Source organism: Palaemon carinicauda, unplaced genomic scaffold (genome assembly GCF_036898095.1).
Source record: "Palaemon carinicauda isolate YSFRI2023 unplaced genomic scaffold, ASM3689809v2 scaffold134, whole genome shotgun sequence".
NCBI classification, from domain to species: Eukaryota; Metazoa; Arthropoda; class Malacostraca; order Decapoda; family Palaemonidae; genus Palaemon; species Palaemon carinicauda.
The window spans coordinates 67,793-88,631 of NW_027168860.1; the positions used below are offsets into that span (position 1 = coordinate 67,793).

A 20,839-nucleotide genomic window follows, 5' to 3' on the forward strand; every position below is an offset into this window, starting at 1 on the left:
TTCCATGCAACTTTTTTCTCTGGTATATTTAGCAGTATTTATACCTTTGAAATGGTGCTATAAGGAGCATTTCACTGGGCGACACAGGTTCCTCGCCCAGGAATAGATTTTTCCTTCGTCAAAATCCCTTTTCTATACTTGTTAACCCATCATTATAATAATGATTATCTTTACACAAATTTATAAAACCTCTTGTGCAATATGATGCCCATCTTATTCAACATAAAAAAATATTGAGCATGCATGAAAAAGAAGTTATAACCATATGCGTGAGTGGACACGGACAGAGAACGGAAGGTCTGGACGGAAGGTCTGGAGTTTCTTAAGCTCAGGATTACGGGAACAGCTCATGTTATTTACAAAGTACAATATAGAGTATCAAAATTGAATACAAAAAAGTATATCTAACATACTTCACAAACTACTAATCTAAAATGATACTGTATAAATCGTCCCTGTTTTTTTTTCTGGTGCATAATTAAATTTTGATATGCTCGATCATTCCACATCACTAAATTTTGTGGAGAAATAATAAAAATGTCAAAAGATACATGCAATAGATTCTGTATTTGGGCACTTATATGTACATTTATACATTAAATGTATGGGGAAAAATATATGTTGATGATATTTTCTGCAGTAAACTAATGGAAGCATTCCTTTAGGTTAATGAATATAATTATGTTAACATTTTTGTTTCCTAAACACGATATATAAGAGTTATTTTATGATGTTAATTATTCACACTACTCAAATTTACAAACTAGCATGTTAATTTAGGCTTCTCATTGGACAACCAAAAGCCTACCTCATAATTTAGCCACTCTTAATCAAATCAGCAAATCATACGAGTCAGGAAATAGTGATTAATTGAAAGCAATCTGCAATCAGCAAAAAGCAAATGGTCATCTACACCCTAAAGCCATTATCATCCGTTCCCGATCCCATGCGAGATCTGACCCGACCTAACCTCACCTGATCTGAGAGTATCCTGGGAGCCTTGGAGTGGTAGAGGCCCCCCAATGGGGATACGCCGTCCAGGGGGGGGATGGAGGGAGAGTTCCTCGTACATAGGTCGTCTCGGGTCCCAGGTGGCATGTGTGCCGCGACCTGACCCCCCACCTAAAGAGACAACCAACAGCCGCCCACTCAACACACAAGAAGCGCAACACAAAACTACATCAAGCCATAAATAAGCATGTCACAGCTGTCTTCCACTAAAATGTACTCAAATTAAAGCTTCTAGATTTTGAATACATACTGCTAAGCTGTACTGAATAATCCCACTACTTTATATCAAGGCTGTTGCTACTATACTTCACGACATTTAACTGAAACTACGTTACGTCTTAATAGTATAATTTTCTAGTTCGTGATGCATTACTGACAAGGAAATCTCTCCTATTGTACTTGGGTGAAGTTACAGCTGTGACGAGCAAATAATCAAATTAAAACAGAGCTGGTCCGAGCTTAAGGTAAAAGTGGATGTACAGAGGCAGCATAAAAGCCAGTCCATACACTTAATTACAATAAAGACTTCCAGATTCTTCTGGTAGTTTGGGGGGGGGGGAGACAAAGCTAAGCATGATAAGGGGATGCCTATGAGTGTACGAGTGACAAAATAAAAAGACCACAAAGCAGTAAACCAAAGGATAGAAAACAAAGACAAAATAACAGATTTTCCTAATATTGATAATTTCACTGATTCAAGCTATTGAAAAATTCTTACTGTATATTCCGTCAAAAGATTGAAGTTCCTTTAGCGGATAAAAATTCCATGTACCTCAAGAATGACAAATTTTAGATAAATAACATCAAGTAACTTCCCAGGTAATATTGTTGATTGCTTATCCTTATTAATTATACTTTCTGTAAAACTGTTTTTCTACCCTAAGGATGAAGCAATTTGAACATTTCACAAAAATATTTGAATAAAGTAATTACAGTAATCTTCATGATGTCTGAAAATGTAATTCTTTTCAAATTAATTTAGAAAAATACTAACTTACGGTGACAATTCTAGCATTAGAATATTATCTACACATATATCTTGTATGATAAATTCTATCAATAATCATTTGAAGTTATCTGCTGAAATACATAATGCTCTATAGTAAATGTAAACTCGAAAGAATTATAAAATAAATCATCTTTATGATTTTTAGTGTCATACACTGTACGTAATGTACAATTTCAATGATAAAATGGAGAAGGGATTTACTATTTTCTAAAAGAAAATAAAAACATGCTTCAACAAACCTTATATAGAATACTTATGGCAAGGAGAACATTACATTATACAGTATTCAAATAAAAATGGATTCTTTGCCCAACAAGTTTTTCAGCCACTAAATTCAAGGTAGAATACATGTGCTGTACATGGAACCACAGATATAACCACTTGAAGAACTTCAATTTTTCTTTTGACAGATTTCATTGAACTTATACAACATAAAAATTATTTTCCCAAGGGTCCTTAACGAATTCATATTCAGATAGGTCTAAATTGTAATGGATAAAGAGAATTCTAATAATGAAATTCATTTTTATACTTACCTGATGTTCTTATCACTTCTACTCAAAAGCTGTTTGGACATCTACCCCAAAACAAAAATTTCCAGTTCTCTCTCTCCATGCAAAATGCCTCCCCTCTGGGAACCACCACATTACCTGACGGTTGACGGCAACTAACAAGTCAATGATACAACATATATCCTCCTAATTCTTGAAGTCAAAAACCAAATCATTAGTCTCTTGACATCACTGATTGGTTGGGATAAGGGATGAGGGTATGAATATGAACATTAGGAGAGTATAAAAATAGATTTTATCATCAAAATTCCGTTTATTTTGATGAAACTCTCCAGATGTTCATATTGCTGATTCGCACACTCTGGTTTAGGTGGGGTAGTGAAGGCAAGAGATGGGAAGTAACAATCTAGATTAATAAACTCATCAACCACTTGAGATTAGTTTAAAACGTAACTAATCTTAACAACAAGTAAATTCGTAATCTATCAAGTTTCCTGGTTGGATTCCAGAACTATACCCACTATACATCTTTTGAAATTGAGTCTTATACAGTATAATAAATAGAACCTTAAACTTTCTCATTGAGAAAAATATAGTAAAGGTATAACTTGAACTAAGTTTCAGCAAATAAATGAACAATATATTCCTATTTACATCATATATCTCACAGTTATGAAAGCATTTAATGTCTGGCAAAATTCTAATAAAAACAAGTTTCTTTTAGATAAAGCCTTGCAAAAGGAGACTATGTAAACAATCGAGTCGCTGTGAATACTCCTATCCTAAAAATTTTCCACTCAAATATTAGTACGTAGCTAAACTACCCCTTTGTGAATCTAAAACTTTAAGCCCTTTGTCTGACTTGAATCTAACTCACTGTGCAACCTTGTCGCTGAACCCTTAACTAGAAACAAAAGGTCAGTTTAGGAAAGATGGCTATTGAAAGTCTAAATTTATAAAACAATTAAGAGATTTTACTCTTAATAAATCAGTCTTGTTATTATATAACTTGACAGCTCCCTGATGTATCACCGCCTTTCTTCCCAACAAAAAAAAAGGGCACGTGGGTCATGGAATCTAATACCTAGTGTAGAAATAATTAGTTCTGAAATGATGTGAGGATATAAAGTCAACTTCCCCTCTCAAAATCATTACATGAAATGGCCTACAGCTTGTCAAGACGCCTATCTGATACTGAAGTTAATAGCAAATCTGTTGAAGAAAAAGGTCTATACACTAAACAAAAACTGAATAAGATACTTTTCTTGCACTTGAGACAAAATTCTAGCACCTTGTCTATAAAATCAGGGAAACTGTGAAAATAAGTTGTCTTCTTGAATATCTAGAGACAACTATGAACAAAAACAAGTATCAAAACTTACCTAAAGAAATTTATTTGGATATACAGTACTAACACAATAAGTTTAAGTATACTTTACGCTTCTTCAGGAAAGGAAATCATTCAGAAGAAAATGTAATAGATATGATGAACATGTTCACATACTACCTTGGAACTCAATAGTCCAAAAAAGCAGAAAGGTTGTGGAATGAGTGAAGATAATGCAAGAAGAAGAAAATAGAACTGCTACGCAAAACTTAAGAAGTTACCCAAGTGTTCTAACTCTTCTCTAGAATAAGCTAAACTAAACGTAAATAACACAAAATAGTAACTGTTACTAAACATTAATTACTTTACATTTATAATCAAAGCAGTCCACTAACAACTGACATAAGTTGAAAATAAGAGGGAATGTGTAAACAACATTCCTTCTAACACACAAACACAGCGCTGTACTGCCAGCCGAATAAATTTCAATGACAAAAGCTGCGAAAAATTTGAATCACACTGTGAATTATCAGTTCAAAACGATCTATTGTACTGAAACTTGATGTGAATCACGGGGAAAAATAAAGATATGTTATCTAGACAACAGTTGACAAGGAAACTGGCAGTTCTCAAAGGGAGACATTTTGCATGGAGAGAGAATGGGAAATTTTAATTTTGGGGTAGACGGCAAAAACAGCTTCGAATAGAAGCAATATGAACATCAGGAGACTTTAATAAAAAATGGATTTTAACAAAGGAAAAGTCTATTTTTGGGGAGGCGCTAAACAGTTTCCAATGTCTTCCCTGTAAAACGTTAGAACAGGGAATCTAATACGACATAAATACCAAAGAAATATTGTCTCCCCTGCCTTAGGGCCAATGTATCAATGTGCAAAGCACATACTCAGCGTGTATAAGAAAGACCTTCATGTTCAGGCACTCTTGATCTCGACACAGCACCTTCAATGTTGAAAAGTCTGCTGTGGGTGACATCATTACTATGACATCACCTCATAGACAAAAGAACCAACGTTACAGGTGGGGATACTGTAACTCTACTTGCTCACCGACTTGTGCCCAGTAGCCATCTATCATTTCCAAGTGAGAATCCATTATTGTGCTCCTGTGCATGAGAGTAAGGAGGAGGGAGAGCCTAAAGACCATACAGGACCTCTGGAAAAATAGGTTTTCCCTTCGTAAAAAAACATTTTTTTTTGGTTAATGTACAGTGTGGTCTCCAAGGACTAATACCAGAGCATTAATTGAGTAGACTTGTGCACCATTGAAGATAAAAGTCTACCACCAAGGAATAACGTACAACAACATGTTTGTATAGAGGAGAAGAAAAATTACCAGATCAACTCTCACATGCTGGATGTCTCCAGGGAACACTGGATACCTGTCATAATGCTTCCTATGAAGGACTTGACTGAATTGGTCCTTCTCTCAGAGTTACTCCTGTAGGGGTCCAAAACAAAACAAGTAACACACATGAATGTTGTACTGCTTGGATTTGTTTCAGGTAGAGTTTAATGAATATCCGATGTCCTGAAATAGCATATCGGCAAAGAATGCTAGCGAAAAAGTAATTTTCTCATTTCGTGGGTTTTAGGGATGAAGACAAGATCAACTTTTTTAATTAGGAAGGTCACTTGAATACGGAGAGCCCCAGCTGAAAGGGACTTGTTGGTCTGGACATACTGGAAGAAACTATCTTCTGAGGGTGTGGATCTCTGTTAGTATAGTTGCTGGGTTGTCCCTGGACACAGGTTACTATCGCCCGACTCTATAGCCGAAATATATAGCGGATTTAATCGCTGAAGAAGCTTTTCATTTTTTTTACTGAAAATAGGAGGTCCGTTGTTAGAATTAAAAGATGACCTGGGATTAGGGTGATGAACTATAAACTCCTGATCTCTCCAAAAGGCCACAAGATCACTGACTCCTGCTTCTGAGGCTAAAGCTATTAAAAAATATGGAACTTTGCTATAGATCTTTAATGGATATCGGAGAATGATTTAACTTTGCCAAAAATTGAAGCACCCCTTCAAGAGACCAAGATACAGCAGGTATTGGTGGAGATGGTCTATGAAAGATTGAGTGATCTTATGAAACATGGTCGAATCTAAATCCATGTTCGAGAGTTTCTAGTGATGTCAATTTATTCAACAAGATTAATTTTGGCTCGGCCTTCCTATCCTCAAGGAGATGGATTAAAAAGGAAGCCAAGAATTCCGGCCTCATCTGACAAGGTGTCCTATTCCTCTTAAAGTCCATTCAAGATCTCCACACAAATTGGTATTGTTTTGTAGATGAAGATCTCTTGCAGCTCATCAAATAAATCAAGTTGTGAGCAGATAAATCCCTTTCATAAATACGGGAGAGAAAAACCAAGCATGAAGGTTCTGGGTCAGAAAGGAGGAAGCGAAGACATCCCGACCTCCTACTTTCTGATGCAGCTACGTTGATCGATGAGGGTGTAATCTTGGTCTCAGATGTTGGAGCAATGAATACCATGAGCTGTTTGACCATAGTAGAGCTATAAGCACAGCTGTACCTGAAAAATGCCTGAACTTGAAGGTCTCTCTTATAGACAAGAGTCTGTGCTTTGCACGTTGATACACTGGCATAAGAACAGGGGAAGCAATATTTCTTTGATATTTATGCCATATTGGACTTTCTGTTCTAGCTTTTACATCCAAGTACTTGGAAGACCACACAGCCAACTTACCCAAAAGAATAATGAATAACTAATGACTTCATAATGTACATTATTATAAACTTGTTATATGGTAAATAATCATAAAAAATATGAATAAAAAAAAAAGAGCTGGTTTAGATGTGCTCAGGTTCGGGTATGAGCTTTGGCAGAAAAGAGGCCATTCCCTCATGCTGGGCAGAAGCGCAGGGTTTTAAGCTCGGAAGATTAAAACAGTCCTTATGAGGGGCAAAGGGGAGGTAAAAAAAAAAAAAATTATTGATTGAGTTTAGATGTCAATAAGAATTCTAAAAACAAAAAAAAAATACAAAAATATATCTTAAGAGAGTGTGCGTTTAGCAATGTAAGAAATCCCAAAGACAACTTTAAATTATTTGATCGTATAGAACAGGTCTTAAAAGAAAAACAATTCTTATCTGTTTTCACAGGATCATAATGACCTCAAGTCTTACTGATCTTTATCATTATCATCTCTATTGTAAGTATCTGAACTACATGACCAAGTCCCACATAGGTAAATACTTTCCTAGTGTTGCGTAACCAAAGATTTTGTAAATCAACATGGGGGGAAACTGAAGCAAAAAGTTAAGCAAAGTAACAAAAGTAAAGAGGAACCAAAGAAGATGGGGGAGGACGCTACCGGCATCAATGCCCACTGTAGTCTGCTTCCCTCATAAAGGACATGTCTCTAAAGTTTCAAAGACTTTGGCAAAGAGGGCTCTCAAAAATATCCTAAAGAACACTATCATAAAGCATGATCAATAACTCAAATCATAAATATAAAAAGGTAAACACTGCTATCAGGATGCAAATATCAGAAATATTGTACATTCAATTATCAATTCAAGGGTTCGGCATATGATAAGGACACCTGGGAAAAAATCATTTTACGGTTCTGCAATGACTCGTGCGATAAAATGAAAAATAAGATAATTTACATAAAAGCAATGAATATATTTCTAGGCATTAAGCAACTAGGACCAAAGCTCATTATAAATATAGGTACAGTATACATATACATATACTGTACATTACGTAAAAAAAAGCAAGTCAGCTTAATATAAATATATAATATGCTCATTTTGAAAATAATATCCACGTGTTGTACAGGCAGCACTTATCAATATGGCATACTGCATATCAATAGACGTGATAAAACTGTAGCAAAATAATAAGAATGTATAAAAATCAAAATAAAATCTAGACAACGAAACTTATCAAAGATATGAGTTCAAAATTTGGACAGTAGTATCTCTAGGAAAGTGAGATTGGACACAGCATACATCATTCAAATTCAGTAGAAGGGCATTCAAATGATCTCCCAAAATTTTGCAAAATGGATAAAATAAACACTGGCAGTTGCAAAACTCACATGAAAAATGTTTCTTTCGTTTACATGAAAATTTGCACGGATGTGAGATTTTTTTCGTATAATAAAATTTCAAAACATGCAGTGATATTAACAGATTCGTGAAGAGATTTTATATAGGTCTAAACGACTATCAAAACTGAAAAAATTTCTGATAATTAAATTTTGTATACGACATAAAAAAAAATATGATTTTCTTGTATTTAATGGTGGTTTTTACATAAAGGTTGAGAGGTAAATTGTATATCGGTAAGAAACAAAAAAACAATAATTGTATATGGTAACAAAAGGAAAAAGACTCTTATATATAATGACACTCACGAAGGTTGAGGGAAGTGAGAAGTTATCTTTTTTTTTAATTTGGTAAACTTGCACGTCAAAAAGAATCGTGTTTTGAACTCAGGAGGAAAATTCACTGAAAAAACAATTATGTGGACTCCCTGCCTTGTCTAATAAAATAATTTCTACATATCAAAAACTTTACTACAAATTCTGTGGACTGCATGTTTAATTAGAAGTAAGGGTTTGACAATATGTTACTTGTTAGCAAACTGGAAAATGTCTTCCCCTTAAACAAAACAGAGGAACAATTTTGAATTTTTCGTTGAAGTAATTTTACCTACTACTGTATTCTTAACGTTGGTGCATTCTGATTACAAACTGACATAAATCCACAAATATTTATAATAAATGTTAATCACTTTCCAATTTATTTTATTAGACATTCATAAGTAATGGTTATGACTTTTTTGGCTCAAGCCATGTCGTCCTGATGGAAGCTTCCATCAGGACGACATGGCTATCTCACCCAAAAAAGGGATTTTGACGAAGGAAAAATCTATTTCTGGGCGAGAGACCTGTGCCGCCCAGTGAAATGCTCCGTTAGCATCATTTCTAAGGTATATAACTGCTATATACCTTAGAAATGATGCTAAAGGAGCATTTCACGGAGCAGCACAGGTTGAGCCCAGAAATAGATTTTTCACTTTGCTTCAAAATCCGTTTTGTGTACATAAGTATAAAAGTAACCATGATAGTACAAATGTATGCATAGCACTATACATAAGAATAATATACTTTGTCCCTGAATACAATAAGAAAATAGGGAAAGAAATGATTGTGTCTATAACTACCTGATAAATTTATGTCCAACCACTATACTGTATACAAAAAATCATATTCATTGTCATTCATCACAATTATACCCATAGAATAAATAAAGATCTGTTTAATGCTATTTTAATTGTAAAACTTTGAATTAAGGTGATTACACATATTGGATGTAATGTATGTTTTAATAACACCCTTTAAATTCCCTCTTTACATATTCTCAGTACACCTGCCAATGCCTATATTAACCTTTGCATAGTCAAGAAAAAATTTATTACTAAAGTAGCCAATTAAAAAAAAAAAAGGTGCCATAAGAAAAATAATAAAAATGTAATAAAGTTATCATAAAAAGCAAACAGCACACAGGATATTGTGCATTCAAAACCAGTGTAATAAAAACAAACACCGGAATACTCGCTGATATTTCCATCACTTGCCTTATGAGATAAAATACTGTAAAACAATACCTACTTCATGGTACTGACCATTCCCTGTACTTGGGCTACACATCTATAGATACCATAAACTTGGAGGAAGGAACAGGGGCAATAATATTAATGGGCACGATTTAAAAAAAAAAAAAAAAAGAACTGGTAGCAAAACTTTAGATCTACCATCAAAAATAAAATGGCAGTGCCACTTTATAAAGAGTTCGGTATGGATATATATATGTAGATAAAAAAAAAAGGATGCTTAACGAGTACTGGACTACGAAGCTTAAGAGGATGGGTGCTTGGTGCTCAATCAAAATTACAAGGTTATGAAAACATAAGGACAAGCTTATATTGTTATCATTACTACTTACAGTCCCATATCAAAATTGTTTAGGATTAAAAGACGGGCATAGCTGATGTAATTTGGCCCTTCACAGTGTTGGTGCTGTCTTCTGATTAATGATAAAATCACAAAATGCTCACACAACACATGAGACATCCATCACCGTGACTAAATGAAAATTGAGGGATCTAGGCTAGATTCGTAAATATTGCATGGATACACGGTAATAATAGTACTGTAGTAATCAAGAGGATGCTAATCATTACTGTTTCTGTTCTCTTTACTCATGTGCTCCAAATGGCTTAAGAGAGTCTGGAAATGAAATCATCGTAACTCATCGACTCACGTGTCGCAGGGGGGAGGAGGAGGAGGGGGGCCATACCTCGTTTGATGCGGTCGCAGGTGTTGTACTGAGATCCGGGAACGGGAGGAAGCTTCCTGTTAGGGGGTGGGATGTATCCGAGCTCTTCGCGGAAACCTGGGTGGCGCTTGTCCATGGTGGATGGAGGCGGCATGCTAGCATTGTACTGGTACTGTTGGTATACTTCCTCTGTTTTTATATTTTTTTTTTTCAAAAAGAAAAAAAATGTATGATTTTACCATGAAATGTCATAGTTTTATATATAACATACTTCTAAATCCATTTTGAGTTTTTTTTTATCATGAAAATATATCGTTACATTGAAAAATCTTCCGCGGTTAATCTTAGCATATAATAAATTACATAAAACTTTATAAGATGCTCTGTAGAGTGTTACCATGGCTATATTAGTCACCTTAATTCTATAAAACAAAAAAGAAATTAAATTGAAACATAATTCGATTAATAATACAGCAATATTAATAAGATTCACTCACAGATTATGTTAGTAAGACAAAAGCAAATTATCTTTCACAACCATAAAAACTGTTGTTCTCGAATGAACAACGGCACTTAGCATAACTCAGTAGTAATGGTATCATTATTATCATGTAAAAACTCACAACTAAATAATAAAATACAGTATTTCAATTTACTTTTTCTATAATGAATAACAGTGCTTGTGAAAAGTCTGTGCAAAATACAATAAAATATAGTTAAATATACAGTTCTACCTTCATGCCAGCATCTTATTATTAATTATTAACAGTTAATTCCCTTTTCAAGAAAGAGACTGTAGGCCGTGGTATTAAAATCACAGCTCAAAACAACAAGAAAAATTAATTTATCTTTTTTTAAATATAATATGTTAATTATAACGTAATCTGTCGAAGTTTAATTCCTGCAAATCATCCAAACATTCTAAATTCAACAACGCTAACCTGAAACTATTATAGAGCTTTGCAATTTCTTAAACTTATAACCTACTGTTATCACTGATTACGAACTACTGTACTGAGAACCAAAATATACCTTATGAATAAAAAGAACATACTGATCATTCATTCCAGTACTGGGTTAATGCTGAAATAAAAATGGCCTTAAGGATATTAGTAGGCAGATAAATAGAATAACAAACATGCTGTTACAAATGTCAATTTTTAAATTATAACAAAACCATTCTGAAAGTTTTCATGTAGAAGCAAAAGTTTAAGAAAGGTATCAAGAATGTTATTCACTAAAAAAATATAAAAAAAGACTAAACCGATATGAACACTGGGCTGTGAAATGGTACCACAATGATTGACGTAAGTTGTGGATCATGTAAATTTCCTTGTAAATAATGTGTGATTTATAAATGTGTGCTGGCAGGTTATTTTACAGGAATAAAGTATTTATATACTGTATAAAATCCATTAAAAAATATGTAATTATTCACTTGAAAACAATAAGATATATATAATCAAACTAAACATCCTGACGGATAAAACTGAGTATGATATTTGGGACCCAAAAGGGTCAACATTTTAAGTCAGTTAGTATCTTCTATTAAGTAGCTTATTTTTCTATATAGATGTGTAATGTGTAATTGAAGTCCTGAAAGTTTGTACCTTTGTTACATCATTTAACAGACATGCCCTACTGTACTTCAATTGACCACAGAATGAAATAATGGTGACATGATGGCATTTATTCTAGAGTGACATCTTTTTAAGATGCTTCATACTATCCTTAATGATGTGCTACTTTACCCTGGTCATTACATACAATGTGTTAAAAGGAATGTTACTTATATATTCCACATAAAATACTGTAATCTTTAAAGTTTACTTGCGCAACATCAAATGTCTATTGGAGAGTGTGATGTGATTGTTCAGATGGCACTGAATAAATGACTGTAGACAAACAATTAAAATACTGTAGTACCTATCAGATAATTGGCTATCATCCGACAGGACTAGATATTTTCTTACGTTCAGGATACTGTGTGGTTCCCAAAGAGTTTCCTTTAAATGGTTAGAATAGGGAACCCAGTACCAACATAAAATACCAAAGACATATCATCTTACCCATGTCAAGGCCAGTGTATCAACGCGCAAAGCATGGATTTAGATAGTTCATAATGGACCCATGGGTTCAGGCGCTATTAAACCTGACACAGTACGCCCAAAATTGAAACCATCTGTCAAGCAATGACACAGCATCACTGAGAACCAATAGTAATAGTGGCGACAATGCATCTTCGGCATTTGTTTGCCACACAGCCTCCATCTTTTTGTCTGTCATCGTGCAGTATACATACTTTTCGAAATCATCCTATATGAAAAACTTTACATTAAATTTTAATTACAGTACAGCTAATTAAGCTATGATTTTATTATCATCTGCTCTTAGGGATAGTGTTGATATGATAGGTGTTGATATTCAATATACAGTCTAAGATACTGTTCAGTCCAAGCTTTCACAACAGCATGAAAAGCTTTTAGATTAAAGTATTTTGTCACCTCCTCATTTCATATGAATTTTAAATCTTTCATATATATTGTTGACTCACTTAGATGTGATGATTCCTAACTTAATTTTTTTTTTCATTTTCAATTCTTATTTATAAACAAATCCTTTGCATGATTCCTACCTGAGCTTAGTTGGGAACTTTATCATCATTATTATTATTATCATTATTATTATTATTATTATTACAAGCTAAGCTACAACCCTGGTTAGAAAATCATATAGTTGCTTTATTTCTCTAAAAAGACTTTCTCCATAAGGTTATATTTATCTTAGCCTTAGCCTCATGGGCTAGAGTTGATGAACTTTCAGCATTATGTCGAGAACACGAGTTCCTCACCCTCACTTCCGGACATTTCCTCATTCTGACTCCGGGTCTCCTATTTTTGGCAAGAAATGAAAAGCCCCTTCAGAAGTGGGACCCTTCTTCTTTCATGGCTTTATAGTCTAGGAATGGTAACCTCTGTCCTGTATCTATAGTGTAATCAAACCTGAGATCCAAGTCTTCCGAAGAAAGTCTTTCAAAATACCCAGACCAACAAGATCCTTTCTAGACAATACATTTGTATTCTGATAACTTATCTCATCGAAAAAGCTGATCTTCTCTCCCTCCCTAAACTGACAATGTGAGAAAAATTTCTTCCTAATCGACATTTTATGCTAATATGCAATTTCAGGACATCTAGAGCTTTGTGGATTAGTTTGGGAACAGGGCGTTTATAAGACACTACCTGGAACAAATCCAAGTGGTAAAAAATGTGTGTGGTGCTTGGCTCATTCATAGCACCTACGAGGGGGAAAAGGGTACATGAGGGGGTCTCTCAACTGGGCCCCTAAGCAAAGTTTTCTTTCTTGTAAGGGACTTAAACTTTGTGGTATGAGTCTACTTTAGTACTGCTCTGGTATTAGTTCTAGGTGACCACACAGCATCCCAACACGAAAATTGGTTCTCGGTGATGACGTGTCATTGGTTGAAAGACGATTCCAGCATTGGATGTGTTGTGATGGGTTCAGTAGAACCTGAACCCTTGGGTCTCTCTTACACTATGTGAATTTGTTCTTTGCATATTGATACACTGGCCCTAAAGTGAAGACAATATTTCTTTGGTACTTTATGTCGTAAAGGATTCCCTGTTCTACCTTCATACAGAAAAGTTTTTGGAGACCACACAGCATCTCCCTAAAAATAGGTTTTGCCTTCATAAAATCACCTTTATAATTGACATGCACGACATCATGAACCATGAGAAGGACGCACTGCACACCATACTGTATAATGTCAATTGCCTTGAATATTATTACTAAGCTGATTTGACATGAAACTCATGTTTGACTAAAACCTTATTCGGTTGTCATCATGAATAGACTGTTCTGCCTACATGAGTTTTGACAGTACTAACTGGAGTCAACGGAGATGTTGTTTTCATGAAGGGGATGCCATTACCATAAAAATAAATTTATTTACGGTATCAAAATTTCCAAATTATAGGTCTTAAAAAATTTAAACAAAAAATATCCACACATAAAGAACTAATGACTATTCCAAAATTATAAATTTAACAGCCTTTGAAAGTAAATTATTCTACAAAGTTTAAAAAGACAAATCTTCAGAGAATGCTATGAATAATTAAGTTACCCAATGAATCTAAACACGATTAATAAATCTTACTAAAAATTACAGTTATTGAAAGGGCTGTCAATGTACCTACTTGATAACTTTTGTGTGTGAAATAATAATGAAATTTCTAATTTTTCTAAAGAATCTATAATGACAGTTTAAAACCTAAAGGCTAGATTTCCTAATGGTTGATAGATCACAAACTGAATCCAAGTTGGCAATGAATTGTGGCAATGATACTTCTTCCATAGGTTATATTTGTTTTATAGATTTGGGACTATCAGCTAGATGTCAGGGCCTAGAGGCCATTCACTGCCTAAGTGCATTGAAGGTGAAACCCTATTTACATTATGAGGCAAAAGTTAGAAGTTGGACAGCAAGACAGAGGAAAGGAAGCAGGAACGAAGGCAGAGTAGAAGGGGCCAAAGGAACGCCTTCCTCGCTAGAGAGAGGTCCTCTGAGAAAAGCTAGATGGTGACGGGAAATAGCATAGAGCGAAACCTTGACCTCGATGCGCACATACTGTACGTAATCTCCAGATAGTACTGTATAAACTGTATAAACTGTAACCTTGACTCAGTTTCATCATGCAACTTGAGAATTTTGTAATGTATACAACCACCATACAAACGTAGCTCAATTACAACACACAAAAGCACTCGTATACATGACAATGTAACAGGTATTTGTTAGTGCCTTGACCAAAACATTTACATGTAAAAATTACACAACAACATTTAGAAATGACCCAAGAGGCATATTGCATATTTACGATTAATAATGTTTATGAAAGCATTTCTATTTTCCTTTTTATCTAGCAATGGTATGGATGGGACATTATTTAATAACAACTTGGGTGAAAAGAACTTTTACAATATACATTACTGTACGAATTATTAAAAAATCTCCTAACTAAAAGGCTGCACATATCTCATTAAAAAAGGCCTAATTTAAAATGTTAAAAAATATCTTTTGCTAACAAAATTCTGATACAAAAAAACTTAAAAATATTTAAATAACTCCGATGCAATATGAGATGAAAAAGGGGGTTCAGAGCATAGAATGATTTACGTAAACTTAGTTCCAATGTAATAAATCTGGTTACAGTGGTGCCTACTTCACACCGGGTAAACTGGACACGTACACAGAAAGCATTTGTTTCCGTACCCGCTTTCACTTCATCTTATTGTGCCAATTGTTTTTTCATATAGGAGACATTTAAATGTTTTTGAAAAGATCAGTTACAGCACATACTTAAAAATTATCTCCAATGGAAATAATCAACTTTCAAAGATCAATATAAGAATAATTTATCACTAAACCTTCTAAAGTATGCAATAAAAAACTATAAACATCTTACACGATACTGAATTGAAATTACAGACGTTGATAAAAAAAATCAACCACAGCCACAGCTGTTTATGAAATTTCCTTATTTAACCAAAAAAGTTCTTAACACTCAAATGTTACGTAGTTACGCAGTCTGTTAATTAATCAAGCTCAATATTTGGAAACAAATATGCCATTATTTAATACCATTATTGCCAGAAATAGGCTTTCACAATCACAAATAACATTCGCTCATGGGCAATAAAACTAGTTTCAGATATAAAAAAACCTATTAAAAAATTTTAGTTTTAACCTACAAAAAATTTCTCTACACAAAAGACCAAAATTGCTTTAAGTAGGAAACTTCCTGATCGTAAAACTGGAATCATTGCAAGTTACAAAAGTAAAAATGATAAAAAATACTTAGACCTAATCCACACAAACCTTTAAAATAGCAGACAATTACATTTTAATTATGCACGTGTTCATATAATTAATCTTCATTAGAACGAAATAATTTACTTTTCTTTGAATGCCTCTATTGAAAACTATAATCAGTATATCAAAAGCTGAATGCTGTTGATATTTGTGCATGAGTTGTAATGTACGTATTCAACTGACATAAAGAGTGCTATTATTGTACCGGTATTCACGGAACCAACTGTACAACTCAATCCCGAAAAGTGGAGTTTTATAATCCTCTGGCCTTTTTTCTCAAAGCTCATTTTTATAATTCAAGGCAGATTTCCTATAAAGACTGATCTTGCTTTGGTTGGCTGCAAGTTTTTCAGGATATTTACTTCAAACAATAGTGTAGTACAGTATTACGTATTTGGTTTGAATTGCAAAAGTAACAAAAGAGATGTCTCAAGCAGTTTGAGAATTTTAAAATGAGATCTTTTAGGGTACAATGAACACCGGTTCAGCAAAATATTCGTTATTTTTCATTCTCTTTATATAAAGAGTTTCCATACTATTATATATAATTCAATGATGATGATACTTTTTAAGCTTTTAAGAAAATATCAGCCCATTTCCATAAAATTTTTAGTACGAATCAATAAATATTTCACTAAATTTGAAAAAAAAATATTTTGCAAAATACAATGTATTCTAACTAGAATTTTGATACACTGTTTTACAGTGGAATAAAAGGACGAAGACATTTTTTTTCATAAACCTAAATAGTTTTCTGTTGATTCACACTTTGTTATTCTTTATAAGTTATAATATTTTCATAGTCCAAATGATTTTTGCATTAATAAAAAAATTCATCACGAACGACTCGCTTCTGTCTCGACTCAGACGATAAAGTACAGTACCTTACACCCAGTGCTAAAAGGGTAACTGAGATGAATACAGTACGTGCAAAGCAGTGCAAAGAACACGAACATGTTAAAGCACAAACCTAAATGACAAAGGTAGGATAAATTCTACCTTTAAGAAATATTTTGGAAATATAAGTCTTGTCAGTTATCGAAGCATTGAAAATTAAAGGCTAATGTTTTCTTGGCATCCTTACCTTGTATTATTCAGTAGATAGAGCTTGTAATGTCATTTATTGTTTTATTTTTAGGAACTGTATAGAAATGAGAACTTATGCTATTTACTAAGAACATCGTGGATGTTAAGGTGATCCACATTCGAATTCGATACATAATAGTACAGAAAAGCAAATTGAATATACACAAGATAGAATTGAATTCGTGAACCAATAGCATAATTTGTATTATCCTAAAATTTACCATGTGGTTGCACTTGAATAATGAAAAAAATGCCTGAAAAGTTTAAAAATTTTGCCTGCACAACAGGTAATGTTTCTTAGACTTTTACAAGTTCATGAATTCAATAAAATCAGCTTGGGAGCTTTTAGTATTCATTAGTGTATAGGACTTACTGCTAAAATACTAAAATTGAAGATTTGTTTTCAATATTGACATGTAATAATTCTTATCTTTCATAAAAAAATTACAGACTATATAAAGACCACCAAAACAGTAACTTGCAATGATTCCAAACAGTACTTAACCACTTAAAGAATATTGAAGGTCTTCCAGTATACATAAATTCAGTCATCAGTAAGATTAGAAATACTTGTTGTTTAGAATAAGTAGCCATGGCCTCGGCCTCACCTCGCAGTCTCAAGTTCTCAATGCCATTCTTGCGTCGTGTAACAGCCACGCAGATAACAACGATGCCCACGATGATGACGACGATGGTAGCAATAACGGGGACCAGGACATTGAGATCCAGCCATTTAGGCCACCATTCAGGGAGCCAGGAAACTCGTGAATCCATAACAGTAGGCGGCAACGTGGCTGTAAACAACACAATGGCATGATGGCTTTTGTCAGCCCATCCAAATCACGGTGGTCTCGACGCCAGATCCAAACACTCCTTAATAAAGTTTACACAAGGCAATCCTTGCATACATCTTTTGAATGACAAGGTATTATGCCAGTCCATCTTGCTCCTTCCTGTCTGAGTTCAATGGTCTATGCAGGAATCTGTAATCCACCCTGGGAAAACTTAACTCTTACCTGATTATGTGTTGATAACCTGTATGCTGTGATGAGAGGAAGTGAAGAATACAGCCTGAGAGAGCCATAGAGAAACTAAAGAGAGCAAGTCATGCAAGGAAATGTGCCAATCTGGGCATTCAGGTAAAATTTTCCAGCATTTCATTCCCCATCATTACCCTCTAGACTTGAAAAGCTGCCAATTCATCGTTATTCACACGCATGCACAGCAAATAAGACATTGTCTCAACAAAACTCATTTCATTCCTTCAACAACTTTGCTGAAGAACTGTCTTCTGACTGACTCTTGTATGAAAGCAATTGGCATTAGGATGCCACTTTTATGAAAGCAGATTTTCAAATCCACACCAGATAAGGATGGGGAAGCTGAACTTCCAGATTGACACATTCTGTGCCTCTCATACCTTTGATTGGGACATTTCGACCTCTTAGATAGCAGATGATTACGATGGCCAATACGATGACGACTACGGCCGAAACCACAGGAACGATGAGGTTAAGGTTGAGGTAGAGCGGGAGGTCTCCAGCCCCGAGGGTATTCACTTCACGAGCCGGGGCAATAGTACCTGCAACACCGCACGCTCAGCAGCCTAGCAGCACCAGCAGCATAGAGGCAAGCTACTAAGGCTTTGCAAGAATCCTTACGCATCATCAATCGTTAGGTCAGTGAAGCTCAGAAAATAACTTGACTTTCAAAATTCAACATAAAATAATTGCAAAGTTTAATAACTTTCAAATGAATATTTCTTCGATAGTGAATGGCATTTATGAAATTTTCAATACAACTGTGCTGTTTTTAACTGGTGTTTGAAAAATAAAATTGCTAAACATCTGTCATTACTTACACGTGACCTGGATTAGAATGATGCAAAAAAATGCTTGCTTTACTTAAAATTTTTTTACACCCAATATATCAATTAACCTTCCCACATTCTTGGTGCTAAACCCTAAGCTGGCCACTATGAGTAACGTAGAAACAAAAATAAAATGAGAATGCATAATAATAAAGCAAATGAAACCATAATAAGAAAAAAAAATGGCCAGCTTAGGGGATGCCAGAATGCAGTATGCATTATATGCAATTCAGCCTTCTCCTTTCCAGATATTAAGATGGATGTCTTACAGGTACTAATGCTCCATTTTGAACATGCATATTGACAGTCCAGGCAATCTTAGGCATTTCTGAAATCTTCTTCTATTAAGAACTTTAAAAATGACTCCGCAGTGAATTCAAGACTGTATCCAGCATTCCTGGACTGGCAGAAAGCACATCATTACTTGTTAGTTGCCAGATACAAGCACTAAAAGGAGGTGAATCAAAACATTAGACGGTTAATGTCAAATGGAATTCTCTTAAAATTCAAAGTTTTGGGAAGACTAAGCTATTCCATCATACACATAAGCAATAAATTCTAGTATCATATACAGTATTTAACAGAAAAAAAGTATTTCCCTCAACATCAACTAAATATAGATACTTCTAAATGAAATGAGAGAACAGGTGAGGAAAAAAGTAGGCAATGGTAATAAGGGCAAGAAATTGCCTCAGAAAACTTTGTTAAATTAAATAAATCTACAACAGTCAATAAAAAAAATAAAAAATATTTCTGAGCTCTACCTGTGCCGCTCCGTGAAATGCTCCTTTTGCATCATTTGTAAGGTATAAAACTGCTATGAAAAGGAGTTTTATACCTTAGAAATGATGCAAAAGGAGCATTTCACTGGGCGGCACAGGTCTCTCGCCCAGAAATAGATTTTTCCTTCGTCAAAATCCCTTTTTACATCCCGGTCAATGAGTACCGTAAGTATGAAACGGCATAGAAATTCATTAATTCTGTAGACTAATCTGTAAGGACGAAACAGCCATAACATAAAGAGTAGCTAAAAATAATGTCTCCTGCTCGACAAGGATCACGAATTCTAGTACCCAAATTCTTTAAATTATAATTCCATTGTTTGGAGTTATTTTGACAAGACATCAGTGTTTCAATTCTAGTTTTTAAAATGTTTACGAAATATTTTTTCTTGCTATCTAACTAAACTTAGATCCTATCTTATAATAATCTGTAGCAAGTCACTAATGGCAATATATTACTATTATGTTTAATACCCCGTTACAAGTCACTTGAGCCACTATATTACCAATCATGTATATGTTTGATAACATTAGTTAACCCTTTTACCCCCAATGGACGTACTGGCACGTTTCACAAAACTCATCCCTTTACCCCCATGGACGTACTGGTACGTCCTTGCATAAAACTGCTGTTTACATTTTTTTTGCATATTTTTGATAACTTTCTGAGAAACTTCAGGCATTTTCCAGAAGAATGGGACCAACCTGACCTCTCTATGACGAAAATTAAGGCTGTTAGAGTAATTTAAATAATATATATTGCAAAATGTGCTTGAAAAAAAAAAAATGCCTGGGGGTTAAGAGTTGGAAAGTTCCAAATAGCCTGGGGATAAACGGGTTAATGAAATATGATGGAGGTTATCATTGGTATCTATCATGTAGCCTACCATTTATTTTTTAATTACTGGCAAAAACCTATCGCTTCAACTGTCAACATGTAAGATTCAGGAATGTTGATTACAGAATAGATATGTAAGAAGATCTTCAGACACTGGGTATTGCTAATTGTG

At 34.3% G+C, this 20,839-nt stretch overlaps 1 protein-coding gene across 19 annotated transcripts in view; it reads right to left on the reverse strand.

Moving 5' to 3' along the window:
• The window catches only part of Dscam1 (Down syndrome cell adhesion molecule 1), a 236,095-nt gene that overhangs the window by 43,920 nt on the left and 171,336 nt on the right, over positions 1-20,839 (reverse strand). For 18 of the 19 annotated variants that reach the window (XM_068367994.1, XM_068367979.1, XM_068367988.1 and 15 more), the window contains exons 26-28: positions 17,786-17,971; positions 10,217-10,384; positions 976-1,122 (exon numbers count right to left, since the gene is read on the reverse strand). In XM_068367994.1, coding sequence (XP_068224095.1) covers positions 976-1,122; positions 10,217-10,384; positions 17,786-17,971 — 501 coding nt within the window. The remainder of the gene's footprint in view (positions 1-975; positions 1,123-10,216; positions 10,385-17,785; positions 17,972-20,839) is intronic. The other variant, XM_068367996.1, reaches the window with a different exon arrangement.